This window comes from Brienomyrus brachyistius, chromosome 21 (genome assembly GCF_023856365.1).
Source record: "Brienomyrus brachyistius isolate T26 chromosome 21, BBRACH_0.4, whole genome shotgun sequence".
NCBI lineage: Eukaryota > Metazoa > Chordata > Actinopteri > Osteoglossiformes > Mormyridae > Brienomyrus > Brienomyrus brachyistius.
The window spans coordinates 17,324,557-17,352,538 of record NC_064553.1 but is presented as its reverse complement, the minus strand read 5'-3'; the positions used below and the strand labels follow the sequence as shown (position 1 = coordinate 17,352,538).

The following is a 27,982-nucleotide window of genomic DNA, read 5'->3' as shown; positions in this document are numbered from 1 at the left end:
AAACTTTACAGTACAGCAGTAAAATTTACTTTAAAAAAACTTTTATTGGGAAAAATTTGCACAGTAACCCTGTTGTCTTACCCCAGGATATCCCAACGTATTAGTTACTTTGGACAGCGGCAATTTGTCTTCATGTTAATACCTTATGTCAAGTCTACAAACATTCACTGAGTTTAAATAACACAATTTATTTTATTCTGCAAAGGTGACTCAGACTTTTGCTCATTGCTATAGATTCGCAATATGCTTTTTCAGTGTAAATAATCTGTTCATTGTGATCTTTAATAAAAGGCACTTTTCTTCACAGACGCAATGGCCTCATTTCTGTTTATGCAGGCACACATATAATAATTGTAATATTATAATCATAGAGAGATGACAGAAATGAGTGTTGAATCGTGCTCTCTGCACACAAAAACTGTAGATAAATCACCTGTGGTAGGGGAGAGTGTGATGAAGCTTTTGATCCTTTGAAAACAGCTGAAAGATCACCATCTAGCAGAACCTCGGAGGCTGAACTTCTGAGAGACTAAAAATTCACTCATGGTTGATCAACAGGATTGATCATGGCTGGAGTGCAGTGGAGATGGATTTCTGGAACTTGAAGGCCTAGATCAGGGGTCTCCAACTCCGGTCCTCGAGGGCTGCCATCCAATAGGTTTTCTATCCTACCCGGCTTCTGATGAGACACTCCTGTTCCTGGTATTTACCTGAGAGCAAGTGTGGCTCATCAGAAGCCAGGTAGGATAGAAAACCTACTGGACGGTAGCCCTCCAGGACCGGAGTTGGAGACTTCTGGCCTAGATCTTCATTCGGACGCCTGCTTCCCCTCGCTGTAATGAAGGGCCCTAACTGAAAGGTCTGCCCTCCAGGGTGCTGAAGATGTCCTCCAGGGATTTGTGGATACACTGCAGGAACTCATGCACATCACGCGCCGGGTAGCTGGAGACGTTGCAACCTATCCACTCATCATGGACTCCATAGCCGACACCGAACCCATCTGGCACTACTGGGGCGAAGCCCCCCAGGCTCACGGCGGGACTGGTGAGGGTGCTGGTGGACAGGATGTTGTGGTTGATGGTGGCATAGGCTGGGTCCAGGTACAGGGTGGGCAGGGGCAGCCCTTTAGTGCTGGCCAGGTACCGCAGTGCAAAGAGATGCCGGTCAAAGCCCTGACCTGGCAACAAGAAGACACACATCCAGAAGCTCAGAGCCTGTACTGTTGACTGCATGGTCATACAGTATGCTAACATCATCAGCAATACTCTATCATAAATCAACACTGTTAAGATAATAATTATGTTATTAGATTATTGTTTTATAGTACTGTATATGCTGCTTATTTCTTGTGAGTTTTTAAAAGTAAGGTAAGATAAAGATATACTTCACTGTTCCCAGGAGAAAATTCTTCATTATCATTATCATCATTGTCGTCATTATCATTATTATTATTATTAACAGGGTGTCACAATGTTGTTGTGGGAGCACAGGTGGCCAGTATGTTTGCATATGAAGCATTCAGTTTGGTAAACTGCTCTTTATACACTATCAGTTGTGTGTGAGTTTATGTCTTTGATTGACTGGCATCCCCCCGAGATGAACGGATAATAAACTGGATTTCTAGGCATGGGGGGTAGCCAGCACTGGGGGGGGGGGGGGGCATCTAAGTCCAGTCATTTTACTGGGGATGGCACTGCTTACAGTCTTTCAAATTTTATGGTAGCCAATTTAATAAGCTCGTGGGAGTTTTACTTAAACAAAAATGTTCTGAGGGTAGAAGGAAAAATTATTGGTTTAGGGAGATAGCCAATCAGATTGGAGAGGAGGTGGGTACAAACAATTAGAGGATGCAGGATCAAGCCATCAGGTGTCCCGCGAGCACTTAATAATGGCAGTAGATAGACTGAACTTAAAAAAGTATCATTTTTTCACTCTTCTGCTTTCCTTTTCATTGAGCCCGACATCTATTAAAGAACATTTTAATTAGATGCAGAACACATTCTACTGTGAAGTGCATGTAATCTAATGACTGTCCCTGAATTTGGGCAATGGAAGTCCCTCCCAATATGAACATTTCTAAACACCGTAAATGTAAAGTTGGATAGTTATCTAAATGTTAACCTTTATGCTAGTTAGTGTTATGTTATGCTGCTGGCTAAAAACAGCCCAACTTAAATGGCAATAATGCTTAAATTACCGTCAACTGACCTGATTTTACCGTTGACTAACAAGTTGTGCAGTGCCTTCAAAGTCTCCCACTGCCGTGAGCGCTCCAACAACGTCGGAACAGTAGCCTATCGGAGCCATGCACTACCACACACAGGCCAATCACGTTATGGCAAAACTCCGTTTGTTTATTTTTTTCTCAACTGTCTGCAATCATGTGCCTTCCAAGGGGTGCAACAGTGAGGGGCCAAGCTTCAACACTGCCCCCCCAGGCCACCATGTAGCTCCTCCCCTGTCTAGGCATCACCTCCCCTTCACCTACTCTCCTAAAAATGAGTGACTACTGAATACAAACTGATAATCTAACATTTAATCTCACGCTCTCGGATGGTGACTGTTATTATTTCGAGATTATCTACGCACCCATGGCTGCCTCCCGGGTCAGCTGACTGTGGTACCGCGAACAAATGCCGAGCATGGCCCGGAGCGCCTCAGCCGAATGCTGGCCCGGCTCTTGCACGAAGGCGCGCGCACACCTCTGGGTGTGCACACTGGTGGGCCGCACTGTTTCGGTGCGGCCGTGCCGGAACGCCGCGGTGCTACACGACTCATAGGTGGCCACCGTCTGCCCGTACTGCCGCAGGAAGGCCATCTGGAATGCGAGCTGGGCCACCGCGTCGGGGCTCAGCTTGTTCCCCTTCAGTGCCTCCTTGCCGCCTCCTCTGAACTCCATGGCGCCGATGGTCAGCTGTGAGACGGTGGCTTCAAATCTCTCCCTGGCTTCCTGGATGCCGTTCTGGAGTGGCCCGTCCAAGTTGAACTCAATCCGACGCACGGCGGAGACTGAGTCCGCGGGGACGGGGCTATCACTGGGCAACAGCAGGGGACTCTGAGTGGTGTCTTTGAAGACCTCATTCAAGAAACGGAGCACGGCCACACCGTCTCCCCAAGAATGCTCGAAGTTGATGCCAGCCAGGCCGTGCTTTGTCACGATAATACTGAATGACTTGTCAAACCAGCGGTTGCATCCGTCACCATGCAGCATGTTGTGGGACGTGTGCACGTGGTCCCTCATGGCCTCGTCATCCAGACATAGGCAGAAGATGGCACTGTCCACCAGGCGGAGGACCTCCCCATTACCGGCCTCCAGCAGCCTCTCCCTCAGGCCTGCCCAGACGTCACGGTTCTCACTGGTCAGGAAGCCCAGCGGGAAGGCCGGAGCTGGCGTGCTGTCGGACAGGATATGCCGCAGGTGCGCCTGTATTTCAGCTGGCTTCACCATGTTGCCGTTACGGTCCAGCACGTCGAAGACATACATGTTGCCCTTCCTCATCACCAGCAGGTGGTGCCCATTCTCATCAGTGAAGAGCTCATCGCAGCCACGCCGGGGAACGCGAGTGGAATTGAAGAGCCGGAAGTACTGAGACATGTCGAGGGGGTAGGCATTGACCGCATATGCACCATACCAGGACAGAGACGGGGGCAGCCAGCGGATGAGCTTCTTGAAGCCCTCGGTGTCACTCTTAGCAGGATTGAGGTGGAAAACCTCCGGTTCTAGGTAGCCAGCCCGCAAGGTCTTCATAAAGCGAATGGCCGAGCACACCAAGTTGGAGGCACGCAGAAGCTGCTCGTTCTGTTCTGGCTTGGGGTCGGGGTTGAAGGAGATGAATGGGTTGAAGTTGAGGATGACGGGCTCCCTCGCCGAGAGGTACATGTCAAACCACGGCCCTAAGTAAAGCAGGAGATTCTCAGAGTCTACAGCCGTTAAGGCAAATGAGGTAAAACTGCGTAGCTGCAGGAGACCCACCTGAGATATAGCTGGTGTGCCTGTTCCTCTTATCCTGATCCAGCAGCTCCTCGTGAAGCTCCTTCCCCACGCCACTCTGGAAGTCACGAGTCAGCTTCTCTGTTTTACTGCAGCGACACAATGATCAGCTACATCTCACAGATTAGTCACCTCCTCCATGCATTGTCCTAACAGCATCATTTACCTGTATTGTTCATCGTTTAAGAGAGGCTTCTGAGCAGCTAAATATCTTCTTACTGTGTCTTCCAGTTTAGGAATAGGCAATCTGTGCAACAGAGACAAAATATATAGGATGAGTCATAAGATATCTAGGCTGCAACTTCAATCAGGACCAGAATGAATGAAGCCAGCAGTACAGTGAAGTATTTCAGCCACAAACCGAGGACCTAATAAAACAGAAATTCCAGAGGTTTTCCCCTCATGTTTATTTACTCTTTGATGTACCTTTTGTACAGTATAGTATGTAGCAGTAATAGTACTGACATTCAATGACAGCTGGTGAGAAATATTCTAGGTGGGGCTGTCTGTGCTGTGGTAACCATGACACTATCCAGCCCAATACAGTTTAATAAAACGGTGGGATACCAGTACCGTGTTAAAGAGATTTAACTGGCATAACAAACAGTGGATTTGTGGCGAGGGGATTATAGACAGGAGACAGCTTGTTCTTGTGAAAAAGAATGAAAAACTTTCATTTAATAATAAAAAATGGATAAAAGGAGCATATCCGGTTGCCGCTAAAGCGCAAAAAACTCTAGCCAGAAGAAAAACATAACTTCTGCACTTGGAATTCTGAGCAGCCAAGAACCCACTACAGCTTAATAGAAAATGAAATGTATCATTCGTTACAGTCTGAATGTGCTCATACATAATTTACAGTATGGAACAAAATAAATAAGTCGTCTGGTTCATGCATTTAAAATGTTAGTATGCACCCAATTAAGATAAGGATTTCCGGTAACGGTCTATGATTTATCTATCCCCCCTTTAAAAAGTATGCACAGGAAGCAAAAAACGGCATTTACACGACAGCATCCAAAATTGTGTAATTTTGATGTCAGGCTAATCTGGGCCAAGATCTTTAATGTGTAGCTTATCCACCGTGGATCTTTTTTCAAAAGTATTTTGAATGAGATCTTATTGAATTTGGGGGCAGCTGAAATACAAGGTTCGGATGATCATCATAAATGTTTGATGTCTGTACTCCACCATTAACGACCCTGCTTAGGGCTGTAAGTTAAACGCAGTTTAGACATCAGGTTTGAGGGCGTCGATTGGTTAATTTTATCTTGGTATATGCATTTCTTGCATCAGTAATTGACTACGCTGCTGGACGGAATGGGCGCTTTGTCTAGCGCCAAAGATAAGATTTTTTAAGTCAGAGGGGGACTAATATGAAGCTGATTTTACCCCATACAATACGATTACACGTTATTATGGATTATGCGTAATTATACAAACACATACACACTTAAAATAAGTCTTGTTTATTTAAAAACTATATTTTATAATGAAAAATCAAAAATCCCTTTAAACCAGAGAAGGCGGCGCCCGATCGCCCTCTGTTGACCAGCTGCCCCCGCTTACATTTAACAAAGTAGGTTTTAAACATAGACGCTGTGGAAGTTTTTTTTCCCAATCTTTTCATTCTATTTTGAATGTTTTGCACTCACCTGGGTAAACTCTTCTGATAATGCATGGTAGGCACGATGCTTTTATGCAGGTACTGAGATAAGTCAACATCCTTACTGTAAGCCCTCCCCTTCGGCAGCAAAGCGGCACCTTGATGGAAGAAACTGGGACTTTTTCTAAAAGTGCAACTCAGGTGCCCAGAATACAAATATGCCATTGTGAAAGAACACTTCCGAAAAATAAATAACGAAAACCCGAGTAGCATTCCCTCCTGTCTACCCTGTAAATGTTAGTCTGCCAGCCTGGGGCAGGTTACTGGGGGACCTTTCCATATCCCCTCGGCTTGACAGCAGTTCTGGGTCACTTTGGGCTGCCAAGAGCATGCGCATTACGTATCAGTGGACCGGGGGGTCGAACATAATCCAATCTCTCCTGTCCTCTCTTTATATGGTCAGCGCAGTAAAATATAAGGTCATGGCTTTATCTTGTAGAGAACAAACGCCTGTATTTATCTCAAAACATCTAACTAGAAAACACCATGGAGATACGTTTTGGGGTTAATTCGATAGCAGACACTAATACTGTTTTAACTGTCAAGTATACTTTTTCATTTCTTGTTATATTCGCGCTTCTGTCTTATTGGGCTATATAGGTCCCACGTGACGCTGTGGCCAATCAGAGTCATTCTATGACCTACGTGTGCCAGGGACGGGAACCAAAGAAACCTAATTTGAAAGTGTAAAATCGAAATTGTACGTTTTTTCTTTTATGTTATTAAAATCATGTTTTTGTTACCGCAGAGATATTTCCCTTACTGCTAAACTGATAGCTGTTTGTCGCTTACGTATGCGGCAGTGTTTTAAAGGGCTATTCTTAAGGGGCGCGGTGCATTGTGGGATATCACGTGTCACTCGGGGTGTCAGGGACCGGCTCCGCTGTCACTGAACCTTCGGTCAGAGGTGCTCCGCGGTCCCGCAACACGCAGCTATGGCTCCCGCAAATAACAGGGTGTTTGTGATCGGCGTAGGGATGACGAAGGTACATCCGACAGCCCTAGTCGACACATTTAACTAACAGAAGTCTAACTAGTTAACTAGCTAGATAGATCAGAGGATCAGCTAGTAATGTTACCAACGTATCTCACTAAAGTTAATTTGCCTGTGTGGCAACACATTGTTTTCGTATAAAATATTGTACTATAACTCATTGTATGTTAGCCGTGGAAGTGTGATCGAAATAAAATATTACACAGTGAATGAACATTTATTCTCAGCTCTCTGTATTTGCTTTAATGTTTCATCGATGCTACAGTATTTCGGGATTTAATCGATCTGATACTGATTGCCGAAGGAGATACGAACGCTTTTGAAATATCACTTAAATATCAGTTATTTTCGCCAGGTGAAATTAATCTGTTTCAATGTAGTGTACGGAAATCAGGAGTATTCTTTTCTAGTTTACGCAATCACGACTGGTGAAAGCTATGCACCTTTTAATATTTTACCTGAGAACAATCATCTTTGCTTTTCGTAAATGTTCTGCAATGCTGGTTAATGGTCCTTAATTTCAGACTCATCTGGACACATTAATTGGACCCATGACCGTAACCTTGTTCTGTTTTAGTTTACAGTTGAAGTTCTTTATCGTAACACAAAGTTCAAGGTTTCAGGATTATTGCAATATTATGTAAAACCGTGAACTCTGATGTAATTCTTAAGTAAATTAATTAAGCCATTTACACTAATATGGGTCAACGTTGCTAATAATTTGTTGATTAGGGTTCTTTTAAGTTTATTGTTGTGATGGTGTAAACAATTAACCGCTACGCATTTTTAGAGAAAGTTTGTGTTGTTTGCCTTCTCAGTTTGAAAAGCCAGGAGTAAAAGATGAGTTTGACTACCCAGACATGGCCAAAGAAGCAGGTAAACATTAACCGGTCAACCATCCAGATTGAATTATGTGAAATTTGTAGCTGATGCAATCCAACATCAACCAGTGCATTTCAGTCAGCGTGTCACGGAACATTCATAAAACATTGGTGTGTAATAATGCCGCAGTTATTTTGTGATATTTTGGGCGATGTGGTGGTTCAGCAGGTACCTTGGTGCTCGCACACCGCATGGGTTATGAGTTTGACTCCAAGTGTGTGGAGTTTGCATGCGATTCCGCCTTCCTTTCTGTTTTCCTCCCATGATCCAGCCGGACTGATGTCTCTGAATTGCCTGGTGCATGATACCGTGTGAGCGAGACCCTGAGATGGATGGGCCCCTCATCTGGGGAGTCCCCTGCCTTTATCTGGGGTCACTGCCATTATATATCATGCACTGTGCAGGTGTGGGAGACACACCAATAGTCATTCCAGCGTCTCCAGTATGAATTTAGTGCTGGGCAAAATATCGATAAAATTTCGTACTATGATTATGAAGATTCGCATTGTCATCAGTTTGAGTATAGTGATACAGCCTATCACTTGTTTTCTTTTAATAATTGACAGTCATAATGTACTATTTTTACACAAATTCCATCAAGGTAGGAGTCTGTTGTTCCCATATCTTATCATTATACCTCTCACGTACTCCATAACTATCAGTCAAACAATTTGATCATAATCAGAAAAATATTTTACTGTTTTCTACATATGAATTTTTAAATATTGTGAAAAATAATCAACATTATTAAAATCTTGTTGAAATCATTGTAATATCATGTTTAGAGAATGTTGCCCAGCCTTAGTCAAATCTGCTCCCTGAAACGAGCAGCGAGGCAGTCAGAGCAAATGCCCAGCAACAAAATGTACTATCGGCTTTTCTACCATTAGGTTGATAACAACCGAAAAGTTCATTTTTGTGTGATTTATTTATTCAAATTAAAATTTAGTTTGCAGTCCATTCAAATTTTTTCACCTTTTTCATCTTCTATATCTATTTAAGGGCAATTTAAAAGGGAATTTTAAGCAAAAATGAAGCATCAAAGTAAAGATGTAATGACTTCAATTATTTTGTGATAAGTATTAATATCGTTTGAGATGAACAAAAAAAAATATGATAAAATATTTTGCAATATAGCCCAGCCTTCTCTATATTAAATATAGATATTAAATAAACAGCCAAAGTTAATCTGCTCACGGTCTCCTTTTTCTTCTTCGTTCCAGGCCAGAAGGCTTTGGCAGATGCTGGTATCCCGTACTCTGCTATAGAGCAGGCCTGTGTTGGCTATGTGTATGGTGAGCTTCCAGTACATGTCTGACCGTCACTGTTATTGATGATGCTGCAGATGACAGCGCTGCACCTACACCTGATGCAACAGAATTGACTAAAACAGCAAAATATGATGCCAGACTGTCTGCTTAGCTACTTGCTAAGCTATCAAGCCAATCTGTTCGCAGGCTGCTAACTGCTAATATGTCCCCTTTGTCTGTGGGATCAATGAAAGTTATGCTTGTTTGTAGCATGGTGAAGCCCATGGTTAACCTACATGACATCATCCCAGTGACTTCATAGAGCATTTTGTCTGTCTAATGAGGGAAATACAATTCTTTCTATTGTATCATAAGTTAATTCAGTAGATCAAGACTTTCTCATTCACCCTAACTGCCATAATTCAGTCACCTATCCCATAATTTGTTAGCATATGGTTGTTTTATGTGTAAGAATTTGTTTTTAGGAGATAGAGTAAACTATGGAAAATGACTTGGGTCAGTTTAGCTGGGGATTTCATAAATCAATTCTCAGTAATGTTTTTGTGTATTATACTTCCTCAGAATTAGCTGGGGGCCAACAGGTTGAAAATCGCTCCCGGTCATGGAGAGTAAACACAATTTCCTGGCTGGTTTTTCGTGATTTTAAACTGGGCTTATTGAACATTGACTGGACTGACCTGTTCTTTCTGTAAGCTGCAGGATTCATTCTGTGTGCTTTTTGGGTCGATCACTTCCTAATGCCATGAAAGAACGATTTAGCAGTCTTGCTGGGTCCACATCTTTCTATGGCAGTTAACAGGAGTTGGGTTTTTACCATCAGGTGATTCGACCTGTGGGCAGAGGGCCATCTACCACAGTCTGGGCCTGTCAGGCATCCCCATCATCAATGTCAACAACAACTGCTCCACGGGCTCCACCGCCCTCTTCATGGCTCGTCAGCTGGTGCAGGGAGGTATGGTGGCGTGAGGGCAGGGAAGCTAACTTCTCACATTCTCCTTTCCGCTAGACAAAGCAAAATTCCTGCATGCGTTAATCCACCTGTTCCCCATTTACCTAGGTCTAGCCAACTGTGTGCTTGCCCTGGGGTTTGAGAAGATGGAGAGGGGCTCTCTGTCTTCAAAGGTATTAACTCGCACATCCAGCCAGATTTATGCTACAGTAAAATCCTGTTATAGTGGACTCGCTTATAACGGAATATCGTCTTTAACGGACGAGGTCCGCTGGTCCCGGTGTTCTGTGGAGTTGAGCTACTTTGTCGAGTTTGGCTACCGTAGTGCGATTCGATAACCCTAACCCTCATCGTATCCCCACTAAACCACCTAAAACCCTAACCCCCAAACGGTGGAACTGCACATGCGCAAAAAGGCTCGATAGTACGTTTCGATAGGTAGCTCAACTCGTCAGAACACCGGCCGTTCGCCTTTAAGGCCTCCCTTGTAGGGTTTGGGCATTGTTGTGCATCACGGGATGGCCTTTGTATGGTGTTTCTTCGGCTGTCCCTTGCAGTACATGGACAGGACTAATCCCATGGACAAGCACATGGAAGTGATGCTGAACCGTTATGGGATGGCAGCGGCTCCAGCTGCTCCCCAAATGTTCGGCAATGCAGGCAGAGAGCACATGGAGAAATATGGTGAAATGAATGCACTCTAACATTTTCCTAGCACACTTCTCTGTCTCTGTTGTGGATGTAATTTTCTGAGAATGTTTTTGGTTATTTATTCAGAATCATAATCATTTTTATTGTCCATACAAGGAATTTGCCTTGGTGGTGAGCCTGTGTCATTTCTATACCCATTATGACCTTGAAAACAGAACATGAGCGTCTTAACCTGGTTGTAGTTGGTTTGCTTAATCATTGGTGCTGTCAACGAACAGATTTAAGATTTTTCTTTTTTTTTTTTGCAGGTACCAAACCTGAGCACTTTGCCAAGATTGCATGGAAGAACCACAAACATTCCACCAACAACCCGTATGTTCAGCATTTGTGCTAATATTTCTTATTTCTTCACTTGGATAGATCTTCTTGCGCAGGTCTTGTTGTCATGCTACCTGTAGTTCAGCAAACTTTCTACAGCATCTGAAGATCAACATCGAAATTTGTTTTCTGTGCTTGTGCGGCAGGTACTCTCAGTTTCAAGAGGAATACACTCTGAATCAGGTGCTGAAGTCAAGAAAGGTCTATGAATACCTTACCTTGCTGCAGTGCTGGTAAAGGAGCCATTTCCTACTGGTTGAATCTATAAAAACATCCATGTGGACTCCTAAATGGCAAAATCTGTAACTGCAAACTCTGAGTGTGTTTGATGTGACAATTCTGCTGCCCAATACAGCCCAACATCAGACGGTGCAGGGGCGGCTGTGTTAGCCAGCGAGGATTTTGTCATCCGCCATGGCCTACAGCACAAGGCGGTCGAGATCTTGGCCCAGGAGATGGTGACAGACCTAGCCAGCACCTTCCAAGAAAACAGCTGCATTAAGATGGTAAACTAGCTTAGCTAGATGTCTGGCCCATGGAAGCCTTTTGACTGGAAAATCATTGCCATCGTGGTTTAGAAACTTAGTTGATCTTCCATAATAGAAGCACTGGTAGAGTTGGTAGACATACTTTTAAAATGATAGATTTCTGCTACTCGGGGTAAGCTGAAAACCAGCAAACTGTTGCCTACAGGTTGGCTATGACATGACTAAGATGGCTGCCAAGAAGTGCTTCGAAGTGACTGGCTTGAAGCCAGTGGACGTGGACGTCATTGAACTTCACGACTGCTTCTCAGCCAATGAGCTGATCACGTATGAGGCCCTGGGACTGTGTTCTGAAGGTGAGGCCCTCCCAGTACAGGCCTCCTGCCATCATTTTGTCAGAAACAGCTTCTCATCAGCTTGTTTTCTTTCTGGTTGCCGTTATGTTTGAATTCCTTAAGAGCAAGTGGTAGGAGAACCCAGTCTAACAGCTGAATCACTGAGACTCAATCCATGATCTAATGTGAATCTGGTATTTGAGAAGGCCAGTTCTCATGCAAAATATCTTACCTGTATCAGCCTATATAATACATCATCTGTAAGCAATTGAAAGTTAAAATGCCGTGTTGGGTGATGAATGTTGTTTTGATTTACTGATTTTTGTTAACTGGACTCAATGGTATCCCCAGGTAAAGCAGGTGAGCTCATAGACCGAGGAGACAACACTTATGGGGGGAAATGGGTTATCAACCCGAGCGGAGGACTCATTTCTAAGGGACACCCACTGGGTGCAACAGGTAAATATGACCCCATGGCAACTTTCACTCAGGCACAACTTCACATTTGTCTTCTTGGCTGCTGCTCTTCTTCTTCTTATTATTATTACTATGTCAATTATTATTATTGCAAAACAAAAGCCCTTAAACACTATTACTGGCTAATGAACTGATCCAAGACTTTATGTGGTAACGGGGCGGCATGTACAGATAAAAAAGAAAAAACAATAAATGTTAATGAGAACATAGGAAAAGCACTGACTGGTGTAATCAACTGCTTTCTATTCAAATGTACTGCTCAACATAATACAGATATTCCAAAATATTAGAAAATATAAAACAAATTAGTGGGCAATTAGTAAATAAGTGACCCCAGGCCCCCTGTGATTCTGATTAGGATGAGCAGGTGGATGTATGGATGGACCCACCCAGTCTGTCATAGGGCTTTAACCTAAGTCTAAATTGTGGTGATAAGAAACTGGCAGGCATGTCTAGTGTGTGCCATGTGTCTACGTGGATCATTAGGACCAGCAGGGGGCAGCAGCACAAAGCAAAGAGATTGTGGATCATATACTGTAGACTCCTCATTTTCTCACAGCAAGAGAGGTTGTTGAAACGGAGTGCAGGCTCTCTGGGGACAGGTGAGTCATGGGGTCTCCAATTATGGAAAGTAATGTACCTGTCCAGCTTGTAGAGCAGGGGTGCCCAGCTCCAGTCCTGGGGGGCCGGAGCCCTGTGTAGCTTAGTTCTTTCCCTGTTCCACCATAAATGATTCAGCTCAAGAGCTGTGTGGTAATTAGTACAAGGAGTTTATTCAGGTGTTTTAAATGAGGGGAAACCAAAAAAAGTTCAAAAAATGAAGTTAGGCTAATTAGCATCTATATATCTGTACATTTACTGTGCGTGTTGTGATTGACATCTCATCCAGGGTGTCCCCGAGCCTTGTGCCCTATACTGCCTGGGACAGGCTACATCCCCCTCCCTCGCCAATCCTCGTTGGAATAAATGATTGCAAGATGGATGGATGTTGCTGTAATTTTATTAAGCTCGTTTGTCCATTTCAGATATTAGCTACTTTAAGCCACACAGTTTCCTTGCAATTCCCAGCAGCTAATATCTTCATTTATTTGATAAGTCAATGACCAACTTGCAAAAGGTACCTATATTATTGATTTTAAAGAGTACACATTACAAAAAACAACTTAAACATTAAAATGGCATTATAGAACTAACAGCTATATTGCTATCACGTGAAACGGATTTTGTCTTCATTCTTTTTATTTGTACTGGCACATGGAAACACCACCAAACACAGGAGTTGGGAAATTCCACCAGTTCCTCAGATTAAGCACATCTTTCTAGATTTACCATTCAAGAAATTAATGTTGAAACATAATTACCACAGGCAAAATGATACATGATTCCATTTATGACTGTCCTTTGGATTTGCAGGCAGGTGGGTGTTCTGGTATGTTTATTTGCATCCTGAGGCAGGCTCTGTGTATTCAGGCCCTTATCACTGATAAAACGTTTGTCTCCACGTCCCTTATCTCATTGGCATAACTAAGCAGTAGTTGACCATTATTGAAATGCAATAAAATATCTAGCTTGGTCTGATTGGTTCTGGCTGGTGGTGTGCCTCAGAAAATGTATAGTAATTAGGGGTCAGAAGTTACATAGATTTATATAATAGTGCTGATTGTCTCTGTCTCTGTGGATTAGGTAGAGGAAGTCATACCTGACACCCCAACCCTTTGTCAGGGTTTCATAGCACAAAGTGAACAACATGAGTTACAGGAAAGGCTAAATTAGACAGTTAACCTGTGTACCACAGACGTATGAGAAGTCAGGCATTTGTTTCCTGTCTGCCTGAAGGCCCCAGTAAATTGTACTGTATCAGCTGACAGCTGTATGAGCTCTGTAGTCTATGAACTGAGAATTCTGTTTTCGCTGTTGGATGTGTTTCAGTCCCCTTCGTCATGTATCTAATGTCAGACAACATATGATCATTTTTGTAAGTTATTTTTAAAGTTGCAGACGACACTGCAGAGCTGTGAACTCGCTTGTGATATTCGCGTACAGTTTAACATCCGGAACAATGTAACATTTTATTTTTGTGTAAACGATAAAACGACAACATAGATACTAAAGTCAACGTTACAACGGACCCTGAATTATCCAGAGGTTACGTTTAAACTAAGATCTCTAATTGGCCATATACTGGATTTAGGCATCAGATTACCATGCATACGTGAAAGCATACAGTTTGTTTTCATTAAGTAAGATGCATTGCTTGGAAGAGATTTTATTTTATTTTTTTACTTGAAATAAGTTTATTTTAATTGACCATTCTATACGCATGTCTGCGCATTCACTCGATCGCTCTGCGTTCGTCTCGCCAGGCCTGGCCCAGTGCGCCGAGCTGTGCTGGCAACTCCGAGGGGAAGCTGCGAAGAGGCAGGTTCAGGGAGCAAAGGTGGCCTTGCAGCACAACATCGGCCTCGGAGGAGCGGTGGTCGTAACTCTGTACAGAATGGGCTTTCCACAGCATACAAGGTAATGCCTGTTGTTCATGTAAAAGGGATCGCATGTTGGAAAAACGATCTCGAATAAACATGTTCTTATTGTCCTCTAATGAGAAGACCCATTTTACGGGTGTTATGCCATCAAACGCATACCTACTTTCGAACTGTTTCCATCCATACTCGAAATATGAGGAATAGCCTTCTGAAATGTATCATGATTTTGGATGCAATGTTTATATATATATATAAACATTATACACATTATATATGTATATATATATACATACACACACACATCCAGATGAAACCGTATGAAATGTCAATTCCTTCATCTCATACTGATTGAATGTTAATTCCATTCTTGGTGAGTACACGACGAGCTAAGTCGGTCAATCCTTGTTCATTTTCCTTCGGTTAAGTCTGTTAATATTTATGCTGGTGCCTGTAGGTCGTTGGCTTCTGATCGCAGATAATGATGTATGTAAGAGCTGCACCCTAAACTTTGTTTTCCGTGGCCTTCCCCGTCCATTCCGACGATTTATTTTCATTGCAGCAAACTCAGGGTTATGCATTTAGGCGCTGACGTGCAGGTTCCAGGATAGAATTTTCTAAATGCATATCCATAAAACCCAAAGTGCGTATTTGCGAGAATGCGGAGATATGTTGATCAGTGGCAGTGTGTGCTACTGTACTTGACCCCGAATACGGATTGTGTTACGTATTACGTATCAGGACGCTGTTATTTGCAAGATCTTTGTGTTCCGGTTACACGTCTCTTTTTTTTTTTTTTAACGTTCTGTTTCTGTAGCATTTTGTTCAAATGGGCTCTAAAAATGGAGGTGTCTCTGAGAGAGATTACCAAGCATCTTTTCTCAAATGCAGATTAATTCTGATTATAAATCCAGCCAGTCCAGTTAACTGAAATCTGGGAAAATTGTTGGAAGTTTCTTAGTATATTCCACTACTAATTACACTACTATTGACAGATTTTTAAGTTCACAAGTGTCTTTACAAAGTAATGACGTGTTTCACTGATTGAACCAAAATATTAAACGTTTATTTTAAAGGAGGTCGGAGCGGCTCCAGGCAGTACCGACCAGCGCAGCCAGCGGCCTGGAGGACTTCAAGGCGTATGCTGTGTTCCAGGAGATAGAGAAGATGTTGCAGAAGGTAACGATGGGCATCTGCTCCATACAGCTGACACATTTAAATATGCAAGAATGGAAGTTCTCTAAGACTTCAAGATTGGCAATTTAACATGTAATTCATCATAGTTTATTTCAGAGAAATTTGATCAGATTATTGTAATGTGAGTAATGGGAACTCCTCTGTCACTTAATCAGTTATCGGTATAATGCAGCATGGGGGACCCAGGTGTTGGGAGTCAGTGCTTTGTCCCGGATTTGCTGTCTAATCTCCCCCCTCCCAACCTCATTTTACAGGAAGGGGAGCAGTATGTGAAGAAGATTGGGGGAGTGTTTGCCTTCAAGGTGAAAGACGGACCTGGTGGCAAGGAGGCCATGTGGGTGGTTGATGTGAAGAACGGAAAGGGCTCCGTCAACAACGACATGGGTGGGTGTGGGGGAGCCTCATTATGACAGAGCAGGCAGGGCCTTGGTGTCCCAGGGTGGAGCAAAGTCATGTGATGAGGCCCTCGACCTAAAGCTAGTCATCTCTGTGACTTCGGACCCGATAGACCAGACCACGTCTTTAGTCTTTACGTCCTGTTTCATCTCCCTGCCGGTTGCCCTACCGTTGTCAAATCCAAAATGCCTGACCTTTGTAATGGTTTCTCTCCCCTAGTTTTGGGAGTGTAACAGACCCTGATAAAGTCCTCAGTCCGTCGTCCTACCCTTTCGTCAACTGTCTGCCTACTCTCCTGGTTCCTGTCCCTTGCAGATAACAAGAAGCAAGTTAAAACGGATCGTAACTTGTGGTGGCCTGTTTGTAGTTTGGTAATATGATTCTGATTGGCTACCGTGTTAGCCTGACCATGTCTTATGATCGCTGCACTTCTGTTTTAAATGTACACAGAGGGTGATCTTGTGCTCATCTCCTCTTTTGTCATGCAGTGAAGGCAGCCGACTGCACGATCGCCATGTCCGACACTGACCTGCTTTCCTTGATGACGGGAAAAATGAACCCGCAGACGGTAAGCCGGAAGAGCTGGGAAACGTATGAGATGTCAGAGGGAGCTGGATTCCAGCCCTCGAATCAAATTCCTAAGTAAAACTAAGCGCAGATCTAGGTCCGTGGTTTACTTAAAAAAACGGTTACACACGCTCGACCAGAAACCAGGCAAACCAGTTTCAGGTGCCCACACCTGTTGTCACCTGCAGTGACTGTACAGGGGAACATTATTCCCCTGCAGCCTCTGAAAAAAGCTCTGTTAGAGTCAATTGCAGTACACCAACATCACACATGACCTCATTTAACACCTTTTTGCCTGTTAGATTTTTGAATGGTCAGAAATCTAATTATCCATGACATTGCCAATGTAATGTAACCTATTTGCCCAAGATAGCTTAAGAAACAGTCAAAAAAGCATGTTTGTGTTTTAGATTTTAATTTGAATAGTCCATTTACGCAGCATCAGTGCCATTACACACAATTTGGCTGTGCAGCAGAAAATGCAATTCCAAGCTTAATTTTTCAACTGGAATCTTGGTTTCCGTACCCGTGTGTGTGTGTGACCTTCATGGTGAGAACAGGATGTCCCCCTACACGCAGCCCGAGACAATATCCACCATATTCTCTTTCAAGGTTCAGCCAGAAATGTTATTATTTTAAGTGCTAAAGCTTTATCTGTAAGAAGGGCAGATTGTTTTTCTCAGTGCCCCCCCCCCATCCCATCATTAATGATGGCTCTGTAATTTGGTCTGAATCAACTAATGAGCCAGGGAATTTGAACAAAGGAGAGCCTTCAGCCACATCCAGGCTTGTCATGACGAGCTCCCGTCTTTCTCTGCATTTCTCCTGTGTCCTGTGTAGGGCTGGGAATCATTCCGAATTTTTCGATACCAGTACCAGAACAATACCTTGATTCTGATAGCGGTTCCTGAACAGTAAATTTTTCAAAACCAGTTTGTTTCAGCAACAACAAAAATACAATGAATATTACAGCACAAATATTTTATTTGAGCTAGTCATTTTGGTAGTTATTGGTTAGTTACTGGGTTAATTTTGGCAATCATAAAGAGACACAGCCTTTGGTTTATATTTTACCTATGTGACATGTTAATATTTCATTTATAAACCCGGCCGACATATTGATCTTTCATTTTCCGCACGATAAATAATGATATAGACTTATTCTGCTATTAAGCACTGGCACATTTCACCGCCTGAACCGGCAATATATGGAGACATGAGCAAAAAGATATTTAGTCATATTGATATACAAAAATAGTTCCATCTGGATATTTTTCTGCATTTCCACGTTACTTCCATCTTAGTGCTGGTGCTTGTGGTTAAGCAATCAGCTACTAATCACTGTGAGCACCTCCACAGTAATGCCTTCCTGGAACTGCAATTGGCCCGAGTTCCCATCTCACTCACACACACCTGCATACATATACACGTTGATTCTCGCTCTCTCCAGATGTTTTGTGTTATATATGATGGTGTGGCCACCTACTCTAGTTATAATATTTAGTAGCAACAAGACACACACGTGAGCCACTTCACAGGTTTGTGTCTGGGCATACATTTTTCTTTTAGCCTCTATGATGTGTTTGTGTAACATTACTTTCTACAGTCATCAGCAACTCTAGATCTTTACACAAGTATGCTGCATGCTTATTAGCTCACAGATGCTGATTTATTATTTGGGTATCGGAAATTTGGCACTGAATGATGATTAATTTTCCGATCTTCGATAGGATCGGAGTATTTTGGCCGGTACCACAAAAGTACCAAAGTTCGGTACCTGGCCCTAGTCCTGTGCCTGTACTGGATGAGGCTTGTGTGTAAATGTACACTTAGCATGTGTCTATGGGGAATGGGGGTGGTTCATTCTGTTTTAGACCACAGCGCTGTTAAATTCTTGAATCTCATTGGTTAGAAGGGTCACTCTGGCTAAGGGCGTCTGCCAAATACTGTAAATGTAATGTCTTCATTAATTTAACTGCATACGCAGTGCCAGCCAGGCAAATCACAATAGTAAATCTATGCACAATTATAATCTTTCTAATTAAATAATTCCAAAAGTAGAACACAATTTAATAATGAACAGAAAATAAATGAAAATGTTTACCAGTAGAAGAAAGTAGTTCTACTAACAAATGTTTTTGACTTCTAAATCTGGAAATATTGTCTTTAGTTACAGACGTAATCCAAATAAGGGGGCTGATTCACCCAAAGCTTTGCATAATATGTTTTTAAACGCACTTTGCTGGGCATAAGGTGCTTTGCATTTGTGTGTTTATAAAAGTATGATGCACGGCTTGTTGCACATAAATCCTTGCTTATTCACCTCACCTACTGCTATTTGGGACTGAAATTGAATCATCAGCTGCCTTGTTAGAACGTTGGAGCAGGCTGGGATTCTATGGTGCTCCGGAGAACAGTCTCGTGTTAATTTGTGTTCCAGGTAATCAAAAGAGTTTAATTCCAGTATGATGGCAGTTTGGGAATTCATTACATTCAGGACACACACACACACACACACACAGTGTCTGGATTGAATCTCTGACAGCTAGAACTGGGCAATTAATTGAATTATCAAGATGAATTAATCGAGATAAAATGAGGGGATGGCATGGTGGTGCAGTGGTTAGCACTGTTGCCTCACACCTCTGGGACCCGGGTTCGAGTCTCCGCCTGGGTTACACGTGTGTGGAGTTTGCATGTTCTCCCCATGCCGTCGTGGGGTTTCCTCCGGGTACTCCGGTTTTCCCCCCCCACAGTCCAAAGACATGCTGAGGCTGATTGGAGTTGCTAAATTGCCCATAGGTGTGCATGTGTGAGTGAATGGTGTGTGAGTGTGCCCTGCGATGGGCTGGCCCCCCATCCTGGGTTATTCCCTGCCTTATGCCCATTGCTTCCGGGATAGGCTCCGGACCCCCCGCGACCCAGTAGGATAAGCGGTTTGGAAAATGGATGAATGGAGATGAAATGATAATTGTGCTGCATTTTGTTTCGCTATGATGCTCCCGTGTTGACTTGTGTTATAGAGCCCATCCCTTTCCAGACCCTCTTTATTTGTTTTATCTGTTCAAGGAAATCCACTGTTAAAAAGACAAGTTTTTAAAAGTTCAATAAATGCGTGATATTTCCAAAGTCTTATCCACAGTTGTAATGTCAATATTAACCAAAATAATCCTGATTATGATTTTTCCCGCAATTGAGCGCTGCTTAATTAAATCAGTGTTCTGTTTGCAGACCCAAGCAAGAAAGTCTGCAGTTTAAAGGCCAGTGGACAAAATGAGTGTAATTTAAAGTTTATTGTAATGTTTTGCAGTTTTTTTTTTACATAAAAGTTTACATATATTTCAATGATTAGACTGTTTTAAAAGGTATTATGGAGCTCTGGGAAATGGTTCTTGGCTCAGAATTACATGCTTTGCAGCAGTCAGTTCCCCTTACTCACAGAAATGATTTTACTCGATCATTTAATTAAATCTAGTATTTGGTACCAGTATTTTGTTACTAAATACTAATTTAGAAATGTCAGGGACAGTAGAGAGCGGTCAGCCAGGTCTCAGTTGAGGGCCAAATGCTGAAATGTCGTTATTAATCAGGCTGCCTCTGTGAGCTTGTTTGGAGCCCGTTCTGTTTGCTTGAAATGGACTTTTTCTGTGCTTACCTCACACCACAGCAGTGGCTGAAATTGGAGCTGCATCTAATGACTGTTTTTCTATGGATTAATCTATTGACTATTTTACCAGTTTGGTCGATTTAATTTAAACTATAAATTTTTCTCCAGATAATCAAATTCACCGTTTAATTTAAGTAAATTTTATTTTGACAACAGCAGTTACTGCAGGGCTTTAGAATAATGGACACCAACTTTACAGCACTATACTGACATTATTTTTGCCCAAAATTCGATAAGCAGATTAGTAGTATGCCTAACATATTAAGATGCATATTTTGATGCCAAAAGTTTGTATTATGCTTATCAAATTCAGTTAGGAGCACGTCGCATGCAGTTGTTTTGGTAAATCATGGAAGCACTAAGTACTGAAGTGGCAGTGAACAAAAGGAAAACTCATCAGCCGCAACATTTTTTAAAAGAGGAGATATTGTCATTAATCTAGGTGGTGCTGGTGATGTGGCGGTGCCTTTTGCAAGTTAATGTCTGACCCTTTTTTGGTAAATATAGTTTTCATTTTTATTTCAATTCACAAATTATGCCTTAAATTGTTTCCGTTTCAGTCTTAGTTTACAATAATAACACTGGTCCCAACAAGCCCACCGGACACGAACACACACTAGCACAGTCAACCTATGTGGAATAAGCCCAGGTTTTAGCATAAGTGTTTTCTCAAACGCTTATTCATTGGAAATTCTAAGGTAGCAGGCAGGTAATTTTACGGGTGTAATGAGTGTGTTTATCAGCTACAAGGACAGTAGCTCTCCTATGGGGCCCGGTTTACACTCGGGCAGCCTTGCATACATAAGCCCTGAAACACTTGGAAGTGGGACAGCATTAAGCCCTAAGCCCTCAAAACCTCCACACAGAAACAAATGCCCACCCACATTTTCAGATCTGCCGCAGCAGAAGTGTAGAAAAACATCATGTGTAAAAAGACAGCCAATAGCCAAGTCCGCCTGAGTTGTAAGTAATGACTTGTTGGCATATGGAGCTCTTGAAGCAATATGCGTAGACTTTTTAGCCATTAATACCTACCTATGTACGCATTTACAGATTTGTCCATACGTACAAATCTCGGTACACTTGTAAATCTCATTACGCATACAAATCTGATTACTCTCACAGATTCCTGTACACATTTGCGAATTTTATTACACACACACGGTCTGAGATACACACACGAGGGCACGAGGCAGGGAACAACCCAGGATGGGGGGCCAGCCCATCGCAGGGCTCACTCACACACTATTGACACACACAGGCACATCTATGGGCAATTTAGCAACTCAAATTAGCCTCAGCATGTTTTTGGACTGGGGGGGGAAACCGGAGTACCCGGAGGAAACCCCACGACGACATGGGGAGAACATGCAAACTCCACACACATGTAACCCAGGCGGAGACTCGAACCCGGGTCCCAGAGGTGTGAGGCAACAGTGCTAACCACTGCACCACCATGCCGCCCCCATATTCTCTATACTCAGGGTAATTTAATAAGCATGAATAGACAGCACTTACGGTGGTTTTGCAGTCCATCATCCAGAATTGCACTTATGTGTTTTCTTTTCAGGCGCTCGCACGTAGCGCTCGTGCCACTGTGATTTGCCATCGAAACTTTGCACAATGTACAAACCATCTTTTTGTTTTGCGGTAATTCGAACTACTGCTGTAATTACGTAGGGAAAGCATTTGTTATAATGAATTGAAGCGTCTTAGAAATCATGAAGATAATTTCATTAAAATAAAAGATGTCAATTTAAAACAATGTCAATGCATTTTTGGTGATGACATCATCGACCGTGTCAACTGATTGCGGCAGCCATAGGTTTAATACTCGGGCCACTTGATTAGACATTAGTATCTTTTCAAGAGTAGACTAACTGTCCATTCAGTGAAGCCATTCTCCACACCACTGTTGTACTAAGCTGTTATTTTTGCATTTCCTGTTAGTTTAAATGAATCTGTCCATTCTCCTCTGATCTCATTAAACAGGTGCATTTATCCCTAGTAGTGCCGTTCACCATTCTCTTTAAACTCTAAACACTGTACTGTGTGAAAATCCCAGCTGTTTGAGATAATGAAACCACCATGTCCATTACTATTACTTCTGTTCCCTTTAAACTCTTTACCTTACCTTTTTCCTCTTGTTGCACTGAGCATGTAAATGACAAAAGAATTTCCCTCAGGATGAATAAAGTTTTTTCTTATTTTATCTTATGTCTGACACCAGCAATCACATTGCGTTAAAAATCGCTTTGATCAGGCAACTTATCCATTACAATGCTGAGCCAAACAATAACTGAACCTCGTGATCTTGTTTTGCAAGCTGTATGTATTGTTCACAGTTTGCATTAGCAAGCATGTTCAGTAAACTGTCCAGTGAGTGTATGTCTTTAAATGCCATGGTGGGGGGGTGTTTAATATTAGCTGTCAATCACTGATTAGATGAATCAGTGATTGGTAGTGCATGAGAATCACGCCCACGATGGTCTTCAGGGTGGGAGGGTTTACCTGTTTGTGCTGTACCTTTCCCCTCTAGGCCTTTTTCCAGGGGAAGCTGAAGATCACCGGGAATATGGGCATGGCCATGAAGCTTCAGAATCTGCAGCTTCAGCCCGGGAAAGCCAAGCTGTGAGAGATCCTGTCCCCTGGGCCACCCCTCCAAGCTCCCCGGGGAGGTGTGCTGTCACTACGGCTGTGGATGGGGACATGGAGGAGGTGGCCATCCATCTGCTTTTGGTTTTGGGAGCAGGGTGGTAAATAGAAACTGAGTTATGTTTGCCAGTAATTGCATCTTTTCAGAATTACCCCGCTCCCCAGTTTTCTGAGTAACTAGAACAGTGTAGGTTTGCACACATCATAGTGCATCTGATCCTTGTACTACTAAGTTTTGATCATGTGATTTGAGTAATTTGTAACCTGCCACGTGGTGGTATCTTAATTATACTGAACCCCCCCCCCCCCCCCAACACACACTCACACAAACAACCATTTCCACCAAAGGCCCAGTCCTGAACACCGTTGCTCCTGTGAGGGTGTTCACACTGCCTTTCGTAGGACCGCATAATGTGCCTCTGGTGTATTTTCTTATAGAGAAGCTGCTGTCCTTTAGACGGGAAATATTTTCTACTGCTTGGTCCTCTGTTCATGTCGGATGTACTTTGGGGGGAGAAAAATATTAATCACGCGACTGAACGTCTTCAGATTTTAATAAAGAATAAAAAAGGATTAACAAATTCGTGCCTTAAATGACTTTTATTCCACTTGAGTTTGAAGGAGATGCATGACCAGTTGACTTTCTGGAATTGTGTTGTGATGTTAATAACTCTGTACATCATTTCCTCTGTAATTCTGCCAAGTGTGTATAGTATACAGCAGTGAGCGGGCTTCAGTCCTGAGTGGGGTGGGGTGTATGAATGTATTTCTGCCCTGCTGAGAAAAGCCTCATTATCTTAGCTCGTCACAAGTGCCTTTTCCTCTGTAGTATCCTTGCAAGCTGATTTAAATCTCATAGGTGTCTGGGTCACAGCTGAGCCTTGGTCCCTCGAGTCATGATGTCGTTCACCCCGGTGGCTGTAGGACATGGTGAACTGCGTTGTGGGTTGAGAATGGTGAATACAATGGGTCAGTATCATCCCAGCAGCGCAGTGGTGATAAGAAAACACGCGTGCTCCCTGTGAGCTAAGCCAATGACAGCTGATGACTGAGATTAAGGAATATCACACGTTCTTCTGGGCCCCTCAGCCGGACGCCGACAATCTCACGGAGGATGACGTCTGTCTGGTTCACTAACTACCATTGACTGTCTTGTTCAATTCCTGCTTAAAACAAATGCTCCGGCAGAACTCTGATCAAGCAGCTGGACCTCTCATCATGTACCAAATGTCAGCTGTATTTCCATTTAAAAGTATTGTTTAATTTGATAGGTGACCCAGCCATTCCATTTAAATCTAGTTGTGCTGCATTATGTGGTTTGCTGGTTGTCGTGGCACCTTTCTTTGAGTGACTGTCTTCAGTTGTACCTCAGTGACAGATGTGTGGAAACCCTCTTTATTTTGTTATTATTGTAGTGCAGTATTATTATTTCCATAAAAATGAAAGGTAAGTACAATAGCCAAAATTGAACTCTGTTTGAATGAGCAGTGATATTTAAATTATGTATTGAATTTATGTTGGTGTTTATTTTTCAACCTGGAAGTGCATCAAAGGTCAATTTACAATTTCAGCTTGATCAAAATGTTTAGCGGATTCTGTGATGCAGGGTAACCATTCTGTTACATTCATTGGCATTCATTGAATAGTCGCAGCAACTTCACCAAAGGAAAGAAGAGGACAGAGAAACCTGCAGTGGCTTAATGAAATTCTTATTTCCTATCAGACATCCTGTGAAATGTTTACTTTGTATTATTCAGACTGCACTAAGGCTCAAGTAAGATTGTGTGTGATGAGACAGGGGAATTTAGAATGACATAATCTCATTTTAATAGAGGCTAGAATAAGTGCTTCTCAAGATAACTCTCTGCCAAAAAATAGTTGCTGATTCTTAAGGCACATGCATCTTTTATTATCTAAGTATTTCAATTGCACAGTTGGTCTGTTGTGCTGGTCTTTGAAGGCATTTAATAAAAGTAATGAAATCAAAGCTAAATCATCATCTGTAAAAGGTTCATCCATACATCTAAAATGACACATTTTTATTGTATCTGACAATGACTGAAGAAAATTATGGGAGGTATTTCCGGCCAAAATGAAAATGATAAAATAAAAATACAATCTCTACATTGGTATTTAGTTTCCAAAGTCTATGCAGAAAGATCCTGCCAAGATGAAATATAAAAATAAATATTGCATTTTAATTTTCCATGCACGCAGAGGTATTTCCTGCAAAAAAAAAAAGAAAATGTATTTTTATTTTATCATTATCAATGTCCACTTCGCAAAATGTTTTCAAGCTCTGTGCGACGTTCCTGCCTAAACAAAACAGAAAATATACTTAACTGGAGTGGACAGGGGGCAGAGCTTTGGGTCAGGCCCACACTACTCAGTGCGGTTGCTGATTTAGTTGTCATTCTGTCCCTTGAGCATGGTTGGCCTTGTCATCCAAACTAATGGCAAAGTCACTTGTAGCTTAAGGTAGCAACTTATTTGCAATTTCCAATCCATTTAGCTTCTTACTCATTGTGTCTTATTTTGTGGCTTAAGTTAGCTTCTCATTTGCACTAGAGAGGAGTGTTTGCTCAGCATGTACTGCACAGTTCATTGTTGGTTTTTGAAATGACAAAATAACATGAAATTGGCTTGGCCTAGACTGCCTTGTTTCCAGCTAGGGAGCCTGTTAAGGGCCATGCTCATTTCAGTGTGTCCTTGCAGTGACGTGCCAGCTGTGTACTTTGCATTTCATATTTGCCTGGCCTAATATGAATATGACCTCCATATTCCATAACAAGGGACAGACAAATATATTTACATAAAATTTATATACACCGATGAGATAAAACATTATGACCATGCGTACGTGAAGCGAATATTGTTGACTGTAGTGAGAATGGTGCATGTCAAGGTCAGGGAAATGTTAGATGGTAAACTAATATTCTGTACTCACAATCGAAATGTAGAATAAGTGGGGAGGGGGAAAGACCCGAGTGACTCTGACAGGAGGCAAATCATTATGGCCAAAAGACTGGCAAGGCGTGTTTGGTGCTCACAGTCTGCTGTGGCGAGTACCTACTGAGAGTGGTCAGAGGAGGTAAAAACCACAATCCGTCGACAGGGTGTTAGGCAGCCAGGACTTGTTAATGCAGGATGTGAACAAAGTCAATGCTGTCTGGTACAAACCAACAGAAGGGCTAATGTGGCACAAATGGCAGGTTATTTTGATGATGAAGATGGGAGTAATGTGTCACAACACAGCGCATTGAGCCTTATTGTGTGTGGGGCAGTGTAGTGCAGGCCAGTCAGAGGGCCCATGCTGACCACCACTGAAAGCACCTACAATGGACCACAACTGTCATCTGGTCTGTGAATCCTGTTTTCTGCTGCATGATGTGGATGGCCGGGTAAGTGTCGAGCATCTGTGGGATGCACTGAATCGACAGGTCTGATCCACAACTACGTAGCTCCATACACAGCAGAGGTCCATGCACTGTGTGTTGTGACACATTGATAATTTTTTTGCCCCGCCTATCTTGACATGCACCATATTTACGAGATGGTTATTGAGTTTTGAGATAGTTGCTATACAGTAGGTCATAATGTTCTGGCTCATTTGTGTGTGTGTGTGTTTATGCATATATACACACACATATAAATAAAAGGGTGGTCTAATGTATACTGAAATTTCAGATTGCTTGGATTGATTCAGACACAAGAAGGCTTTTTGTCAATGTCACTTCCTTGGTAATATGTAAAAAGTTAAGGGGGATCTAACAACATTTAGAGGGCGCTCTGGATGGAGAAGTTCATGGACATTAACACTTTATGAATAAACAGCGCCTCACCGAGAAAGCTCTCACAGCTCGGAAGAGGCATCTCTGTACGTTTCAGTGGAGTTGACCGGCTTGACCTTTGCTCGATGAACGGATTGACTCGACAGAGAACGATGCTGTGATTCACATTCCAGAGAAGCCCCCAAAGAAAAAATGTTCTGGAACGACTTGAAGGCAAGAACTTCTCTCCGCTGCAGCTGCTGAGTGACTTTGTGACAGCAAAGACTTTGAGCATTTGAGTGCTTCTTCCAGATGGTGCTGAACAAGCTAACTGACTTTTGCAGAAGATGTCTGAAGGATGGGATGGAGATCCCGTTTTCAAACAGTTCAAAATGGCCTGTGACAAGATGACGGTTGTCACATGACTGTGCTGAAAGAGCAATTTCTCCTGTGACGAAATTCAAGTCGACCTTCAAGAAGGACAAGCAATAGAAACAGTCCACCTTCACTGTCGAGAGGCAGCATCAGCATAACATTGTATCGTTCAAAAGAGGCTTTCAATGAATAACAATTTCATTGAGTAATAACAGAGTTTACTGGGCGGGTGTTTTTGCTGTTTGTGTTACAGGTTTTCTCGGCTGCTTTGGACAAATTCTATAATGAAAATGGTTCTTCTCATAACCAGGTAAACCTGCACACCTTAACTCAGTTATTCACCAAATGAATTTCTCATTGTTTTCATTCATTCAGAATTGATTTAGTTTTGGTTCTTATATGATTCAGTGTATTAATCTGAATTAGCCAAAAAAAATCTGTTGTATTGTTCATGTTGCCAAAATGAAATATATATTTCTCAATTGTTTAGGTCTACTCTGCAAAACATTTAGACATGTGTGCATGGTGTAAGTCATCATATGCAAAAATGTTAATTCAGCTGTCAGAAATGTTTCTTCAAGAGTAAGGTATAAGGCAACTAATAGAAAAAAATAGATGATAAAATTCGAAATTGGTTATCATCAGCCACATAACCACATTTCTTTACTCAATGCATTGAATACTGCCTCTGATGACATCCCAACAGATTCTTGATGCACGCAATAAGATTTTTTCCTTGATTTACTGCGAGAGAGAATATCAAATGTGATGTAGATGAAAATATGTGGCCAGACCAGCA

General features: G+C 42.4%; 2 protein-coding genes across 2 annotated transcripts; one reads left to right on the top strand and one right to left on the bottom strand.

Annotated features, from left to right (window-relative positions):
* Window positions 1-24: 24 nt before the first annotated feature.
* On the bottom strand, window positions 25-6,226 carry LOC125716952 (carnitine O-palmitoyltransferase 2, mitochondrial-like). The gene is made up of 5 exons (XM_048989830.1): window positions 5,647-6,226; window positions 4,158-4,238; window positions 3,974-4,080; window positions 2,590-3,894; window positions 25-1,177 (listed from the first exon to the last, which is right to left on the bottom strand). Exons 1-5 carry the CDS (start codon window positions 5,868-5,870, stop codon window positions 849-851), a joined length of 2,046 nt encoding a protein of 681 aa, XP_048845787.1. The 5' UTR covers window positions 5,871-6,226; the 3' UTR covers window positions 25-848.
* A 265-nt stretch (window positions 6,227-6,491) lies between these two features.
* scp2a (sterol carrier protein 2a) lies at window positions 6,492-23,619 on the top strand. Its single transcript, XM_048989838.1, has 16 exons — window positions 6,492-6,643; window positions 7,470-7,527; window positions 8,757-8,828; window positions 9,625-9,756; window positions 9,862-9,926; window positions 10,311-10,437; window positions 10,713-10,776; window positions 10,929-11,015; window positions 11,138-11,288; window positions 11,476-11,623; window positions 11,954-12,061; window positions 14,443-14,596; window positions 15,633-15,735; window positions 16,008-16,137; window positions 16,638-16,717; window positions 22,923-23,619. The coding sequence occupies exons 1-16, from the start codon at window positions 6,593-6,595 to the stop codon at window positions 23,016-23,018; spliced, it is 1,626 nt and encodes a 541-aa protein (XP_048845795.1). The 5' UTR covers window positions 6,492-6,592; the 3' UTR covers window positions 23,019-23,619.
* The last annotated feature ends 4,363 nt before the right edge of the window (window positions 23,620-27,982 follow it).